The 18,573-nt window shown below is 37.5% G+C and overlaps 1 protein-coding gene across 5 annotated transcripts in view; it reads right to left on the bottom strand.

The window, feature by feature from the left end:
- The window catches only part of TMPO (thymopoietin), a 29,157-nt gene extending 13,552 nt beyond the window's left edge, over nt 1–15,605 (bottom strand). Inside the window, exons 1-4 of one of the 5 annotated variants that reach the window (XM_034644471.1) lie at nt 14,936–15,605; nt 8,284–8,410; nt 5,750–5,908; nt 21–4,414 (exon numbers count right to left, since the gene is read on the bottom strand). In XM_034644471.1, coding sequence (XP_034500362.1) covers nt 2,898–4,414; nt 5,750–5,908; nt 8,284–8,410; nt 14,936–15,214 — 2,082 coding nt within the window. In that variant the 5' untranslated portion in view covers nt 15,215–15,605 and the 3' untranslated portion in view covers nt 21–2,897. Of the gene's footprint in view, nt 1–20; nt 4,415–5,749; nt 5,909–8,283; nt 8,411–14,935 lie in introns of those variants that run through there. The other 4 variants (XM_034644474.1, XM_034644475.1, XM_034644472.1 and 1 more) reach the window with 4 other exon arrangements.
- Nucleotides 15,606–18,573: the final 2,968 nt, after the last annotated feature.

The raw sequence follows: 18,573 nt of genomic DNA, 5'->3' as shown, positions 1-18,573 counted from the left end.
TGGAAATAACATCGGAGAAACATTACTATTTGAAATACAGAATAAACTACAATGTCATTTTAACGTTACCCTGGAACCTTGGTTTTAGGCACATTCTTACGTAAAACAAGTTTGTCTATCGGTTATTACCTCAATAGACCATGACTCTTCAACTGTAATTTCTGTCTTTTAAAAACTTTACTTTCCCATTCTTATTTTATTCCATTTTTATCTCCCCCACTCCTTAATCTGATCACTGCTTCTTTCCATTTATTCTTTCCTTTTTCTGGAACTAATAGCCTAAAACATAAAGTGAATTCAAATTGCCCATGGGGGCTTTTCACAAAACTACTTGGATGTGGGAAAAGGACATTAAAACGTTGTTAATATTCTTTTGTCCATACAGTGCATTACTACTATATAAACAAAGGTTAGTTATTAAAATTCGAAATATGGAAGAAAAAAAGCTATAGGGAATTTTAAGACTGAAAACACCTGTATGGTATCAAGCCTCTAGTAACAAGTGCAGTGACTTTGATACTTTAGTGCAGTTTAAAAGTCCTCACTTCTGTTTTGACAGGATTATAAAAAAAAAAAAAACCCTTGGTACAACTGAGGAGGTAAGGAAGAATCCTGTTCACAGAAAATAACACTCACAGGTCACTTGCCTTCCTCCTCTCCATAATAAAAATAGCATTTCTTTGAAGAGAAGCTAGTGCATATATATTAATTAGTGTATCACCATGATGCCAAACAACTCAAATATATCTTTTTATTGTCTTCAATATTCCACATTCTCCTAGCCTTGATTTTTATCACCATTTGAAGAGCTAGCTTTTTTTTTTTATTTAAGTAATCTATACCCAACGTGGGGATTGAACTCATGACCCCAAGAGTCGCATGCTCTACTGACTGAGCCAGCCAGACGCCCCTGAAGAGCCAGATTTTTAAAGACTTGTAAAAGTTTTAATTTTTGTGGACATTTATCATAGTATAACAAAATGAATGTCTGTTGTGACTACTAAAACTCGTATTACCAAAAATTCAAGTTAGATTACTTTCCTACCAGAGATAGAAATGGAGTCAATTCTTAAAAAGCTTAGTTTTTCGTGAAATTGATGCACTGGTGCTAAAAAGTAGTCAGGACAGTTAGGTTTTGCTAACTATCTAGTCTAGTACTAGTCAGTCCAGAGTCTACTTGCAATTTTCCCCAAACAGTGATTTTTACCATGTTAGTTCAAATAGCTCAATTTTACTTAGGATTAAGGTATCACCTCCACCCCCAACTCCTGAAATGTCTATTAATAAATGTATTGATATACTTATGCTTCGGACAATCCTTAGCATTATATATAAACCTTATGTTTTATTAACTCAAAATCTAAGAATAAGAAATCACAAAGTAAGGAACCCAGTAGTAATTGAGCAGAAATTGACTAAACAAATAAGGTATCTGGTTATACATTAATTCCTCTCAAATTTAAATTCCAACAGCCAATAAAAACATAGTCTTTAACAGAAGAAAAACTATACAGTGATAATTAGAATATTTTCAAATATACCACTGGAATCTAAGCAAGTTTCAATAAAGAAATGGAAAAGGGATGTTTATGCACAAATACCTAACTTGTTGCAACTCCAAGAATAAAACACACATAAAACATGTTTCTGGAGACCACACAAAACTGTTCAAATTACAACTTTATTGAATTTGCAGAAGCATTCTACAGTAATACATTAAAAAAAGTCACACAGCACTTAGTAGGTACATGTATACATGTACATTCCAGAAGACAAATAACAAATAAAATTACTCCCAGGAAGCTGCAAAGATGAACATGTATAGTAAGAATATAATAATGGCCAGGAGGACCAAAGGGACTGTATTTTGCTGATACTTAATACTACTGTTTTCCATAATAGGAGTATTACTACAATAGACTCATCTTACAATCTACAAATAGACTCATCTTACAATCATAGAAATGAAAACACAGAATAATATACTGCTTTATACAAAGGAATATAGTATGATTTCTTATGAATTTTTAAAAAACTAGTAACTTAAATTTGCTTTTAGAATTTAGATTAAACCTAATCATCCATAAACCACAGCATAACTTGAAAGTATTAAAAAAAAAAAAAGCCCCACTTTTCCAGTGTCTAGTTCATCTGACAAACTACAGTGATAGTGAGAATGCATTATTCCAGAATTATATGGTTTAGAGCAGATTCTGTAAGGTGTGGTCCATGAACTGTTTGCTACTAGTCCTTGAAGAAATGAGACACTTGCACCAGAATGTAAATTGGCACATGGTTTTATCAATAAAATTTTGCCACAAAAATAAACCCTGTCATTGATCTAAAATCTCTAGATCCAAATTCTGGTGCATACTTATCTTGTCTGTGGATCAGTTAACTGTCTGTAGACTGGCACTTTGAATTGCATTGATCTAGAATATTATGAAGGAATATAGAAGTAAAAAACAAAAGTGAGAATAAAAGAAAACAATGTAGACAAGTTCTAGAAAGTGAAAAGATATTTAGTAATATTTCAATCAGTGAAGACTCCACTTATATTCTAGTTAATAACATTTTCTTAGTTTTAGAGAATTATAAAATCTTAATAGGAGAGAGTGAACTGTATGAGGCAAAAATGTGACCTAGAAATCTTTAAATTATTTCTATCAGGCCTTTTCTATCTGTGCAACTTAAAAAATAAAAAAAGGCAGTTCTATGTAGTCAATTACTTTTATACTATAATTTGATGGGTAGAAGCTTGACTGTGAAAATAGCACTATCTGGAGACTAAAAAGATCTACAAAGAAAATTCTGGCATAAAAGCACTTGAAATTCTTAGGGAAGCTGCTAAGCTCCCCATATTGAAGATCAAATAGGTGTCTTTATTCTTAACTTCATTAGCGTTTATTTCCACGCTTTTTAGTTACTTTGCACACTTCTCCTCCAAATAATGTTCCACCTTTAAAGGGAGTAACCACCAGCTTATTCTTAGAAGCTGGATTAATTTTACAATCCTTCAGCCAGAGATAGCGGCGACCTAAAGTGGAAGATCCCATGCTATGGGCAGCCATCTTTACTTCATCAAATGCAGCTTCACAAAGAAATGAGGCTGCATCATATGTTTTGCTCAGAATCCCAAGTGCCTGGTGCATATGACTAGGGTCTGAGCTAAGAATTTGTGCAACCTGACTAATGTCTGCCTGCAGAGCCTTAACTACAAAGGCAGTATGGGTTGCAATTTGCAATGCTGATGCTGCAGCTTCATACGTTCTACAAAGTACTAAGTCTAACTGTTTATCACAGGACTCTGTGGAAGCTGCCTGAATACCTACTGGTGGAGTGGCTTCAGAAATAAACTCCAGTATTTCATCATCTACTTTTGGAACTGATAATATCTGTGTTGCCTCTCTGGAGGAAATTGGATACTTGCATGCCAGTGAAGGCAGCTGCCTGTCAATCTGCTGCCACTCCTCTTCAATTACTTTTAAAATAGATTCATGGAAGGGAAAAGATAGTTCTGAGGCATCTATTTTCTCATGTTGTGATTGCTTAGACATTTCTATGCCTAAGGTAGTGAGTGAGTGAGAGACAACAGTTTTGGCAAAAGATGACATCAGTTCAGATCCAGGTGTATTTTGTAATGTCACAAAGGAACCTGAATCCTTTTCCTCTACTGACTTTTCACTGAGCCTAGGGAATTTTCGTGGAGGAGACAGGGATTCAGTGTCTTGATAATCAGATTGATCAATTCTCTTCCATCTGTTTTCTACATCCAGTGGGGGTGTAGAGTTTGAAGTCCCAGGCAAACTACCTACTCCACCCTGGACCAACAAAGAATTGACATAATCTCTGATCGCCTGAGCAAGTGGTGGAGAAATTACTTGTGATCTCTCAAACTCTTCTAGTGCTTTCCTTTCACTGGAGAGAACTGACTGATCTGAAACACGGGACCTCTCAGTACACAATGGTTGAATTCCACTTTTCTCTCCACGATAAATATTTTCTACTATATCTTTATAGCAAGTAGTGGTGGTTTCTTTAATCAGTGAAGGAGAAGCTGCAGCAGAGACCAACATGGCAGCGAGTTCATGCTGAGAAGATGCCGAAGAACTTTTCTCTAAACATCTATCATGGCTAGACTTGGAGGAAGTAAACAAATTCCCTCCAGAGGCTAACTTCTGCAACTGTTCCCTGCCAGGCAAGGTTGTGGCAATTAGAGGTTCCCTAGGTGGGTCTCCCTTAGAAGTATGAACTTTCTTAGCTGCCTGTAGTTCAGTCCTGCCCAAAGGAGGACGGGTGGAGATTTCAGGAAAAGAAATACCCTGAAAAAATCCACCAGAGGGAGTAGTTGGAAGTTCAGAAAAAGGAACAAAATCCCTAGTGGACTTCACTTTCTCGTGTTCTTTCTTCTTTCCTGTAGAGGCAAAAGAGGCAGGAAGTTTAAGCATTACTTGTGTTTAAGCTGATTTTATTCTTTGCCTCCTTGCTAACATAGTGCTGTTGAAGGAAAACACTACATTTTGTATTCTGAACAACCAATTCGACACACTGTGCCCTGGCAGGCAATGCTTACGAAGATATAAGCAATTTGGGTCAAATTAAATAATCATGAAACTGACAAACAAGTCATATAAATTAAAACTTTATAAACATCAAGTTGTTCTTATTACAGAAAGGTCCTTAATTTCATGTACTAGTTTCAAAAAATACTTAAAATATTATGGTCAAATTTTCTTAAAATAAGTCTACTAAAAATATGTCAAAATATTTGCTTCATAGCTGCCTTGAAATCACATTACCTAGCAAAAACTATAAATTTAAATATCAATACAGAACAGAGAATATATGCCATATTATAAATACTACCACTATATATTAATTATAATAATAAACTGGACACATGTAATTTATCAGTAGAATGAGGTCTCAAAAGGATAAAAGAATAAAGAAAAGCAAGTGATAAGATTTGGCATGGTATTTATACAGATTTTTTTAAAGTTCAAAATAATATTATGTTTTAGATACATATGAAAAAGTATTTAGGGGCGCCTGGGTGGCTCAGCTGATTAATTGTCCGACTCTTTTTTTTTTTTTTTAAAGATTTTATTTATTTATTTGACAGAGATAGAGACAGCCAGCGAGAGAGGGAACACAAGCAGGGGGAGTGGGAGAGGAAGAAGCAGGCTCACAGCAGAGGAGCCCGATGTGGGGCTCGATCCCACAATGTCGGGATCACGCCCTGAGCCGAAGGCAGACGCTTAACCGCTCTGCCACCCAGGCGCCCCTGTCCGACTCTTGATCTCAGCTCAGGTGTTGATCTCAGGGTTGTGAATTCAAGCCCACAATGGGCTCCAAAAAAAAGTATTTAAAAATGGACTGGAAAGATTAGCAACAAATTAATGATAGCGGTTGCTTCTGTGTTAATAATACTTGGAAAGGGTAAGTGGGGGAACTTCATCTTTATTTTTAATACTTTATTCTTTTAGAAATATGAAATTTGAAGTAAAAAAGATAAAGGTACCTGGCAATTTTAAGTAACAAAAAAAATCAGACATTTGTATATTTCCATTTCTTAGAATTCTCAACAAAAGGTATTTAAATCAAATTACTTTGAGGATTACTGATGTTATGAACAAAAATTACAAATAACTTGGTAATATTTAAAATTTTATCTTCTTCATGGTTACTGTATCTTATGAGTCTGAAAAAAATTACATATTATTTGACTAATATCATTTAAAATTTTTACCTTCTTCGTTGTCACTGTATCTGTCAGAGTCATTACTTCCATTCTGTCTTGTATTTTCTGCTGATGAAGAAATTGTTGGCAGAGGAGTAGATGATCTTGACTCTGTGCCCTGTTCCCTCAATTTCAACAGTTTTTTCTCATATAGCTTCCTGGTCGTTCCTGTATTAAGGCAGAACTTGCTTTAGCATTTGTAATGTCTTATTTAAGATCCTGCTCACTGTCTTTAGCAACATTAAAATGTTACACTCACTCTTTCTTTTTCTACAGTTAAGTGCTTTAAAAACTAAATAAAGGATTCTTTTCTAAAATAGGTGTTTTGCGGAGATTTTATACATGATTACAACGTTTCTTTTAGTAACATGGAATACATAGTATACTGATATAAATCTTACCACAGATCACCTACTAAAGAGCTGTGTGTACGACCAAGTATTTTTGACTGAAAAGTCTTAGAGTTTATTTTTTCCTAGTACAATGTTACAGTATTTGCCTTGTAGAAAAAAATCATTTTTATAAAGACTGTATTCCTCTGAATACTATGATTAAAACCCCACGACTCTCAGAGATTAATATGCCTAAAAAGAGCTGCTCAGTTATGGAAAAAGAAAAGTCATAAATAATTTTTTTAGTTGAATACATTTTCATATAATATTGTATAAATTTTGGGGGGCACCTGGGTGGCTCAGTGGGTTGGGTGTCTGCCTTTGGCTTGGGTCATGATCCTGGGGCTCTGGAATTGAGCCCTGCATTGGGCTCCCTGCTCAGTGGAGAGCCTGCTTCTCCCTCTCCTTCTGCCCTCCCTCCACCCCTGCTCGTGCTCTCTCTTTCAAATAAATATATAAAATCTTAAAAAAGAAAATTCTGTATAAATTTAAGGTGTTAAATCACATTCAAATAAAACTACTTTGTGACTAAAATGACCTTTTATGGAAAATGTGTGCCACAAATAGAAATTATATACCAATTAGATAGCAAAGTAAAATGGATTATAAACACATTTTTAACATATTTCAGCATGAATGACAATTTCAAGCCAAAAATAGCTTTTATTTTCTATTTTACACTAGCTGTATGTCTCCCTGGTTTCTATAAGATGAATAAAATAATAAATATACCTTTTTCAGAATCAACACATCTCAAAATGTTATATAAGTAGTGGTAAGATGAACAGCTAGTAAGGGGGAAGTAGAAGATGTTGGTCAAAGGGTACAAAATTTCTGCAAGATGAGTAAGTTCTGGAAATCTAACATATAGAATGACCTATACTTAACAATACACTTGAAATCTGCAAAAGTGGATCGTAAGTGCTCTCTCAACATACATTCATACACAAATAAAACTGTGAGGTGATGGATATATTAACTGGCTTGATCACAGTGATCACTTCACAATATATAATATGAAAACATCAAGTTATACACACTAAATATATATCACTTATCAATTATACCTCAAAAAAGCTGGGAAAAAATGAACAGCTGGTATCCCAACATGTAACTTAATATTATATTGATATATAATACATATTTTTGCAGCATCTCCCTTTTGGAATTTTAAATGAAAAATTAAAAAGGGTATAAAATGTCTGTTGATAATTATATTCACGGGCTTATTACTGGCTATTTGGAAGTAGTGTGCTAAACAAAAGATAACATTCTAAGTTTTTGTTTGCAACTTCACCCTATAGGAAAAAAAAAAAATCCTCAAATCTCCAATGTTCAATTTTTTAAAAAATTTGTTTTATTTAAATTCAATCAATTAACGTATAGAGTAGTACTAGTTTCAGAGGGAGAATTATAGTGATTCATCAGTTGTATGTAACACTCAGTGCTCATTAAATCACGTAGCCCCCTTAATGCCCCTGACCCAGTTACCCCATCTCCCCGTCCTCCAGCAACCCTGTTTGCTTCCTATGGTTGAGTCTTTTATGGTTTGTCCAGTGTTCAAAATTTTACATAACTTAGAAGACCAAAACAGACGTTTCTCATCTTGAGCTTACTCTCAAGACCCTAAAAATTAAGGCAAAAATCAATGGTAGGAACCAAATGATGGAAATCCAGTGTATTTAGTTCCAAGTTTTCTTCTTTTAGTTTGTTCTTTAAGGGATCATTCTTGAATTCCAATCAAAACAAGACTTTAAAAACGATACTTTCAATGATAACTGAAAATGGGTACTATGCTAGAAATTGATTATCTTGAGTATATTAGTAAGTCTGTCACCAATTTACTGACTTGGATGAATCTGGCCAACTGTGTCACCTCAGATTTTCCTCAATTGTCATGTAAGATCCCTGTCTCACCAGGTAATTGTGACATGAACATTATAAGAAATAATTTTAACAACAGAAATAATCTTGGAGATTATCCAAGTTCATTTCTCTCATTTTATTTTCCTCATTTGTAGTTAAGGAAACTGTGTCCGGTCATATAAATAATTAATGACACACTTTTCCTTAGAACTCAAAGTCTAACTGCTAGACAAGACAAGAAAGTAACGTGGGGCACTCACAGAAAAGGAAATTTTACCAACTTACCCACAATAGGACCAGGATTCACTCCATATTTCACAAGCTGATCCAGAAGATCTTCATTAGTGAGCTCTGTAACATCTAGATCATCTTTATCTTCTAGTCTGGGTTTATCAGTTTTCTTTGTGGCTTTCTGTAAACAAAGTCCAGTTTTTATTTCCACATGAGTAAAAAAATGTTCACCTACTATATAAGTAAGACTGTATACAATAAACATGCAAAGTCACCCTCCGTCGATTTATAGCTTTATTAGGCCATAGCAATTTAATTAAATTAAATGCAACTCATTATTTGAAAATATATAACAACTCATATTTTAAAGATATTAATATCAAAATTGTCAGTTTTGGCTAACCTATCTAAAGAGGAGGTGATAGCATAAAAAATTCAAGAGTAACCAGACTGGTATTAAACATTTTCACCCAGATAATCAGAAATACAATTTACTACTGATCTCTTTTAAAAATCCTTGTAAGTTTAAATTATTCTATGAAAGTTTAAGACTTTACCATAAAGATATTTCTTAGGTATATTGAAAAATGATTTCCTTTAAACAAGCGTATCAGATTTAAGAAGCCCAAATGAATACTGAAATACAGTGACTTTAGTGGCCAGTTTTTGACCCATGAAGGAAGTCAAACTTCATGGCTATCACCTTTGTGACACAGCTTTGTCACCACGCTTAGTTCTATATGGCCGCTTTACTTAGAAAAGGTGAAAGAACACGGAATAAGCTTTGAGAGAAATTTCAAAGGAATTTTTAAAATTAACTTAAGCAATGGCAGTATTTACTGAAAAAACAATCTGAACTATATAAACTTCCAAGGCTAAACAAGAGAAGAAAGCAGAAGAGTATGGGTGCCTTCTAGGGTTGTGACAGAGCACCTTACAAAATGCTTCAGTAACCCCAGAAAGCATCACAGAACTGAACAAAAAAAATGGCTCTTTAAATAATGGCCACAAACATCAAAATCAATTTAGGCCCGAATTGCTATTTAAAGCAAATGAGTCCTAAGCATTCAGAAATATTTTATGTGAAATGGTGAAAACCATAGTTGAATGGACTGCTTACTTTCAATGACTCTGATGAGGGGAAAGAAAAATCAGACGTGATTTGGCCATGTATTAGAATTTCTTATTTTTTAGCCAAATAAAATTTTGAAATATTTTATATAAAGACTGAGAAATTATTTTTTAAAGATAACTGCTAATAAGAACAATGACATCAATTCAAGAGAATTCTTTAATATAACTAAAAAATGGCCATGAAAGTTAGTGAGGGTACTTTCAGAAGGCTTTAATACACATATTGCACTGACAAAGGATCAGGCTCAAATCTTTAAGCAACTTACACATTAATGTCAAAGTAGTTGCCAAGAGTCTAAGAGCTCTATATATCATAGCCTTGAATTCTTTAAAGAAAAAGACTTTTAAAATCAAACGGACCAAATCCTGTGTTAATAACCTACTTGAATTTTCCAAAAATTGTGGGAAGGTTGGGAAGAAAAACTCCCTTGTATAACATAAATACTTTAAATAAAAGAAAATCAATCAAATACAGATTACTGGTAGATAATCCCTCCGACCTAAGACTTTTTATTATCAAGAAAACATCCAAGAATCTTAATTTCTTAGACAGCCCGAGGTTTTCAAGAAATCTCTTTCTTTGGCACTCACTACATTCCACCTATTTGTAAACATACTTTATCTTCTCCAGATGGTGAATTACTTGAGCAACAGTCCCTAAGTCAGGTTTGTTATTAAAACTTCAAAACTTGGAAAAGTTAACCCCTATTTTAAAAAGTCTTACCCCAGTCTGAGTCCTAATCTTGGGCCTGAGAATCTGTATTTTAACGTGTATCTCAAGCGTTTTGGATGCAGCATTTAAGAGGGTAGCAGAAAGAAGAGGCACTGTCATATTCATATTGTATCCCAAGCATCTAAAATAAAAAAAAGACTGCCTGACACAAGAGTAGGTATCTGACAGATGTTTTGTTGAGTGAATGAATGAAAGTGCCATCTAGGGAGGGAGAAATGAGTCACTTACTTTTAAAAACCCATTTCTTATTAGGAAATAACAAAAGACTTGGGGCGCGGGTGGCTCAGTGGGTTAAGTGACTCTTGATTTCGGCTCAGGTCATGATCTCAAGGGTTGTGGGATTGAGACCAGCATCAGCTCCGCGCTCAGTGGGCTGTTGCCTCAGATTCTCTCCCTCTGCCCACCCCCACTCTCTCGCAAATAAATAAATAAAAAATAATATTAAAAAAAAATAACAAAGGCTTAGCAAATCAAAGCAGTACCCAACAGTCTTATATTTTCTTAAAACATAATGAAAGATTACAGCCGCACAAAGAAATCTTAAGTATGAGGTCAATAAACTAGCGTAAGGTAAGTCAAAGCAGAAATTCGTAACAAGCTACCTGATTTTTATCTTTAATTTGCAAGGAGAAATGTTTCGGAAATGTAATGCCATTTTTATGAAATAAAAATAACAGGAACACAAACTGGGAGACAGGTAGTCTTCTACATAATTATCAAGCCAGCAGTTTCAATCAGGAAGACGGAACCATTATTTGTACTGATTTCTGCATCCAGAGTTTTGTTCCTTTGAGTAAATCACATAACCTCAGTTTCATTCTGTCAAAAATACCAGGTAGCCACTCCGTGCCAGGCACCATTCTCTAGTTTCTTCCCAACTACCAGATGATCTCTAATGTCTTTTTCAACTTTAAAATCCAAGAGTTCTTTGATAATATCACGTATGAGCTACTATCATTTATTATTTTTTAAAACTTTAAGTAGGCCCCACAACCAACATAGGGTTTAAACTCACGACCCTGAGATTTATAATAAGAGCTGTATGTTCTACTGACTGAGCCAGCCAAGCGCCCCCAGCTACTCTTATTTTTAAATTTCCACCATTAGTAGCAAGATGATGATTATTATTATTATAACATACACTGAGCACTTAGTATATACCAAGTTGTGTTCTGGATTACTTCCTACATGTATTAATTTACGGATTCCTATGAGACAGATACTAACATCCCCATTTTAGGAGAGGAAACTGAAGTCCGAAGTTGCACAGCTAACTGCAACAATACAGTAACATTTGAACAGACTTTAAGCCTTTCACAAACTTACCTCATCCATTTCTGAAAAAAATATTATGGTAACATTGTATTGCTCTGGAGCTAAGTAAACACAAAAATTTCAGAAAGCATATGTTGTAACAGGTATCAACTGCTGAGCACTAGACGCGGTAACAAATGCAACCTCTTATAATTCTCATTAAGTAGCTACTAGTTACTAGATTATTCCTATTTTCCAGATGAAAACTGAGCATCTGATAGACAATGTTCATTGTTCAAGGTCATTTGAATAAGCGGCAGACCTGGAATTTTAATCCCTACTGTATAACACTCTGATTCAAAAGTATCCACATTCAACACCTTACTGTAGAGTATGGCAGTCGATGTGTGATTTAATTAACACCATTGTTAACATACTTTTTATTGTTCTGTTACATATCTTTAAATATTTCCTGTTAAAAATTCATGATCCACTGGATCAGACCATTCAAGAATGCTATGCTCCACTGGATTCCAAATAGCTATACCTGCTCTTTGCACCTTGGAATGATAAGGCAGATTGCCAACTTTGTGATTGTTTTTGTGTCAACAATATAGATAATTTCAACACCTAAAAACACTGGTGTCATCAAGATGCATAAAATAAAAAGCTCAGAGTCAAGAGGGGCGCCTGGGTGGCACAGTTGTTGGGCGTCTGCCTTCGGCTCAGGGCGTGATCCCGGCATTATGGGATCGAGCCCCACAACAGGCTCCTCCGCTAGGAGCCTGCTTCTTTCTCTCCCACTCCCCATGCTTGTGTTCCCTCTCTCGCTGGCTGTCTCTCTCTGTCAAATGAATAAATAAAATCTTTTAAAAAAAAAAAAAAGCAGAATCAAGAAAACTGAAAACCAAAACCGAATTTTGAATATGCAAATATTTTTGTCGGATCACACCAAATCAATCTAAGAGACCGTGGCCATGGCTAAATGTAAAGTTTCTTCTTTAATTAAAAACACTCCTCATAAACCCATGTTTAAATAGAAGGTATATGCTCTGTCCTTGGCCAAATCCACAGTAATGTTTCATTTGTTTTAAAATGCTAAAAATTTACCACGTAGAAAAAATCTGCCTTATCTACAACTCTCAAACATAATTTTACTTTCTGCTAGATTATATTCTTTAAGAAATGTGACTACATTATTTTACATATGGGGATTAACAATGGCCACAACATAAAATTTTGTACATGTAAGAGTAATGTGCCATGGAGAATAATTTTACCAATTATTATAAATGCCTTAAGGCTCTTTTCCTGTAAATTCAAGATTATTTTTCCTATGCTTGATAAAGCCTATCAGATTCCTAAGTTCAATTGTAAGTCAATTCTACTTCATGAGCTTTAAAACAGAAAATGATGCTACTGCCCAGCTACCACTATTAACTTTTTCAAGTTTTTGACACCATTGAGTCTGGCATTTGAGTTTTAAACACTCAAGGCAGGTAAGACTTGAATCTATGGCTATGAAATAGCTTTTCTTTATATGGATTAAAACACTAAATGAGATATAAAGGGCTTAGCATAACACTGGACATTGTAGATTCTCTTAAAATATTAATTCCTTCACCCAAAACTTATTTGCGTGGTGCTGACCAACTGTGATAACATGGGAAATTTGAGATGAAATGTGTGAGTAACACGATCAATTAACATACAAAAAAATCCAACAATTATGTAATTATGGTAGTGGGCAGGGTCTGCAGAAATCAATCTCCAGTAGTTAAGAGAACTTGGTAGGAATTAAAAAATGTTGGATAACTGAAATTTTTACACCTCCAAGAATACAGAGTAGATAGTGACATACTTTAAAAAAAAAATTGAAGTACAATTCACATACAATGTTATATTAGTTGGGACATACTCTTAAAAAGTTTCTGAAGGAAAAACATCAAAACCAAGGTGGAAGTTTCTGTTGAAAACGAACCATAAAAATAATAACGAACAATCCTATTATAAACACAACCAAGTACTTCCATGGCTCAAGAATAATACATTTACACAAAAGAAAATACAGGGTTCTACAGAAGACTTTTTTTTTAAGTGTGCTGATTTAAATGGATTAAAAGATTTCATTTCCACCAAAATCTTTACTAAAATCCTTTGCATATTTTTTTCATAGGGGTTGGGAAAGCAAATAACGAATATGCTTTATTTTCTCTTTAAGAAATCTCTTAAATTTCTCCTTATTATGGAGAAGTAAATTGGCTTTCGTCAAATCCACAAAGACATCAGAAGCAGTAAGATGCAGTTGGTCTTTCATTCAACGAACAAATATTTGACACTCCTATTTGGCAGGCACTGACTTATAAAAGAGACATTAAGATTTTCAATTTCTCTAAAGCTCAGGTTAAAGATTTTCAGTTAAATCTACATTACATCTTTCTTTCATTTCCACCCGGCAGTCCAGAACACATCAGACAGATTTCTTAAAAACTAAACAACACAACTTTGAAAGACGGAATACTTTTGAGTTATCAAAACTCAACAACTTTAAACTCCACAAAGTCTTAAAAAGCAATGTATATTACATCAAACACTAATTTTTACTACAGTCTGTCATGACTTGAAATCTGAGAAGTAGACAGTTCACGCCAACAAAACAGTATATAAAAACCCGCAGAACAAAGCCCCAACTATTCTCAAACAGAATATGCATCTGGTAGAACCAATCTGAGATTTAACCGAGATTAGATATTCCAAATTGCAATCACTGATATGTCAGAACGTCAAGCAATGAGCATCTCCTGGTTCCGAAATCTTTCCTTTTCTTATGCAAAATTTACCAAAAAGAAAAAAAAAACACTAAAACACAACCCCAAATATTTGAGCCTACAGGATATAACCGCTTAAAGATGTCATTTTTAAGTGCTCATTTTAATTTAGAACAACACTACCCCACCAAAAGATGGCTTGTTGCTGGAAAACTTAACACAAACAAGAAAAACATAAACGGTTCGAAAAGCCCTCCATATGCAAAACCATAAAAAGGCGGGAATTTCTTTATTTCAAATTTTGGTTAGAAATTAGTATGTCACAAATTGCCCTCCAGGGAGCGCTCTGAGACTCGGTTACCAGTCATTTCAGTTAATAAAGCGGGAAAACGGTCGAATGTAACCTACAGCAATTTCAGGCTGACCCCCCATAGAAGGCTTTCGAATCCGGCACCGAATTCCCCACTCCCGACGGTCAAGGAACACCAAGCTATTCGCGCGCCACAGAAGAGCAAACGCCAACTTCACACCTTCCAGACACACAACCGCTAGTCCTGCGGCCCCAACTTCGCGACGCTCCCCTCCAGCGGCCTCCCCTTCCAGACCCTGCAAGCCCGCGGCGAGGGAGCCGAATCCTGCGTCCGCAGACCCACAGGCCAGCCTGCCGGTCCTGCGCGGGGACAGCCCTGCCGCCGAGGAGGCCCGAGGGGGCGCCAAGGAGGGAGGGCTGCGAGCGCGCGCGGGGCGGGGGCGGTAGGGGCGACAACCGCCAACCGCCCACCGCCCGCCTTTGTGGCCCCGGCCGGGCGTTCCTTACCCTGCCGACGGCGGCCCGGCTGCGGCCTGAAACGGCGGCCCCGGAGCCGAGGACCGGGGTGGGCTCGCGCTCCTCGTCGCTGGAGAAGTCCGGGGGCCCCTTGCTGTTGGCGCCGGCGGCGAGTGGCGGCCGGTTGCGCGCCGTGAGGTGCTGCAGGTAGAGCTGCACGTATACGTCTTTGCGCTGCTCCCCGACCGGGAGCGTCACATTGTTGGCGACCAACTCACTCTTCAACTTCTCTTTCGTCAGGACCGAGGGGTCTTCCAGGAACTCCGGCATCTCCGCGGCGAATCCCCTTCCCGCAGACCTCACACCCGCAGCTCACGCCGGCGCGCTCGCTCTTTGCCCGGGGGGGGGGGGGGACCGCGCTGCCGCCTTCGAGCCTCACGGCTCCCACCCGGGAAGAGCGCCGCAGAGCAAAGCAAAAACTCGCACACACAAAGCAAAGCAAAAGCCGACACAAAAGCCCCCCGAGCACAAGTGCGAACCAAGTGCGGCCAAGATACGAGCCTCCACCAACCCCAGCCCACACACTACACAAGCAAGGAGAGAGCAGCCTGTTTCGCCCACGCCCCAAGAACGCGCGCCACCATTGGTCCGCGGTGGGAGGAAGCCGGGCGGTGATTGGTAGGAGCCCTCGCGCGGGTTCCATTAGCCGCGGCACGGTGCGAGAGGTTGTAGAAACGCAGTTTAAAAGCCGATCGGGCGGGAGCCCCGGCGTCTGGTCCGTTTCTATTTCCCTTTTCTCCACCCTTCCCCTAAGACGCTGATAAGGGACAGGTCGTAGTACTTGTGTGTGCAGTTTCTTTTCCTCCGCTCTGCTTGAGAAGAAGCTTTCCTCTCCGGGGTCGATCGCCTTCGAATGGGCCGAATTTCACGCCAGCTGCGAGGACCCTGGGCTGGGCCTTTCTTAATCATAAGGCACTGATTTACCGAAGAATGACCGCAGCCTTTCCTTCCCCAAACGCTACCCCTGAAGGGAAAGAAAAGGAGCAAGACATGCTTGTTGGCACGCATCTTCCTTCATTTGGTTTACCTGGGGGGAGGAAAGGGGAGGGCAAGCAGTTAAATCCCTCTCCTTGCGAATGCTTCTTTTGTTCCTGAAATTCAGGAAAAGCTAGACCTCAACGACTGGGCACTTTAAAATGCACCTGAATTTGTGACAAAATTGTATCGTCAAATATTCCATTCGTATTTTACCCTAGAGGTCGGGAGGTTTCTAAATTATTTCATTTTGAACATTGGGGCACAACTGCATTTTCGTTGAGAACACCTCTGGGTTAGATTCTTACACCCATAAGTATCTTACCATAAACTTAATCAAACGTTATGTTTAGTAATACAACAGGATGCCACAAAAGATTTAGGAATGCCTTATTGGGCAACTTAAGATAACTGAGATGGTGCATACCTAGATTTCAATCATAGAAGAGCCTGGTGACCTATAATCAGACTGGGAACCCTAATCAAATCCATATTACTGACCCAAATTAAAAAGTCTCAGAAATTTCATAAGATTAAAATGCCTTCCTGAAAAATACCCCTGATGACAAATATTTGCGTTTCCCATGAATATATATGTTCCAACATGCTTTTTCCTCCGAGAAAGAGAAGAAACTGAGCTTGCATGTGGGGTACTTGAATCATTTCCCCAAAATTCTGACCTCCAAACTGTTGTTTATAAGCTGCTTAAAATTTTTAAAAATGTTTATCTGATTTCTGCATGGTTGTTTAAGTTTAGGAAATTTTTAAAAAATGCCGTCACTAAAAATGTTCCCTATGAGTTAAGTCATTTTATTTTGTTCAAATTGAGGAGACACTTTAATGATGGATTCTTTTCCTAGGGGCAATTTTATATTTAAATTATTTTCTAAAACTCTCAGTGTCACACATATTCAGCAATAGTAATAAGGTAGTAATGCACATTAAAAATATTCAGCAATAGTAATAAGGTAGTAATGCACATTAAAAATTGTGTTTTATTTTATTATTTTTTTTAAAGATTTTATTTATTTATTTGACATAGATAGAGACAGCCAGCGAGAGAGGGAACACAAGCAGGGGGAGTGGGAGAGGAAGAAGCAGGCTCATAGAGAAGGACCCTGATGTGGGGCTCGATCCCATAACGATGGGATCACGCCCTGAGCCGAAGGCAGACGCTTAACCGCTGTGCCACCCAGGCGCCCCCCAAAATTGTGTTTTAAGTGGCAAATTGTTTTGTACATTTTTAGGATGCCTTGTGAAATTTACCTCATTTTTCTCCCCACAGCTTCCCTGGGCACATAGGCAATTGCTTTTATGTTTATACAGGTGACTGAGCTGAGAGGCAAAGGATCATGATTTTGCACCGCAAATGTAATTACTGCATGTGGGATAGTCCCAGTCTGCATAATCTTGGCAAGACTTGATGGGTCTATCTACCCTATTTGAGTTAGCAAATTATCCTGCTAAATTGTTAACTTGTTAGTTGAAGAATTTGGCACCAGCCTGATTATACTAACAATTTTTAAGAGGTAGGTTTTGCTGCTGTATCTGAAAAGGGTCAGAGTTACCAAGGTTATATATGATCTGACCAGGTTGGGTACATAGAAGTGTCTCCGGGTTCTGACAGCTGCCCTGTGGTCTAAGGATATGTGAGCATCTTGGTCCCTGAAATGGATCCATAGAGAGGGAGGCATACAGAGAGGGAGGCATCACTGATACCTGAGGATAATATTCTACCTAAATTTGATGTGAGTAGATACGATGATGAAGTCACAGAACCACCCAAGGATAGCGCAATGACTTTTCTCATAGGGCCCTTGCACCAGAGAGTTTTCCAGTTTCCAGGCCATTTAATCCTTAGAGACAATACTTCAACCTACTTTTTTTTTTTTTTTGAAGATTTTATTTATTTATTCGACAGAGAGACAGCCAGCGAGAGAGGGAACACAAGCAGGGGGAGTGGGAGAGGAAGAAGCAGGCTCATAGCAGAGGAGCCTGATGTGGGGCTCGATCCCATAACGCCGGGATCACTCCCTGAGCCGAAGGCAGACGCTTAACCGCTGTGCCACCCAGGCGCCCCACTTCAANTTTTAACCCAAAAAAAAAAAAAAAAAAAAAAAAAAAAAAAAAATCACCTATTGAGTTTGTAAGGTGTTTGTTTTTTGCAAGTTGTTTTAAATCGACATAATATGGGGCACCTGGGTGGCTCAGTTGGTTAAGTGTCCAACTTTTGATTTCACTTCAGGTCATGATTCATGGCTTTGAGATCGAGCCCCAAGTGGGGCTCTGAGCTCAGTGTGGTGTCTGCTTGTCCCTCTTCCTCTACTTCTCCCCATCCCCACTCTCTCTCTGTCAAATAAATAAAATCTTTAAAATAAATAGATAAGTACTATGTCCCACAGGCCAACAGTAAAGGTAGTATAATTCACAAAGAACTGCATTCTAGATGCTTGAATATTCCTTGAGCAAAAACATTTTCATTCTCTTTAATTACCTCTCCTTTCTTATCCTTAGACACTATCAACTGGAGGTTACTTGCAGATTCTACATTTTNTAGATAAGTACTATGTCCCACAGGCCAACAGTAAAGGTAGTATAATTCACAAAGAACTGCATTCTAGATGCTTGAATATTCCTTGAGCAAAAACATTTTC

The sequence above is a fragment of the Ailuropoda melanoleuca genome, chromosome 15 (genome assembly GCF_002007445.2).
Source record: "Ailuropoda melanoleuca isolate Jingjing chromosome 15, ASM200744v2, whole genome shotgun sequence".
Taxonomy (NCBI): Eukaryota; Metazoa; Chordata; class Mammalia; order Carnivora; family Ursidae; genus Ailuropoda; species Ailuropoda melanoleuca.
Note: the sequence above shows the minus strand (reverse complement) of the source record. Positions and strands in the feature narration are given on the sequence as shown.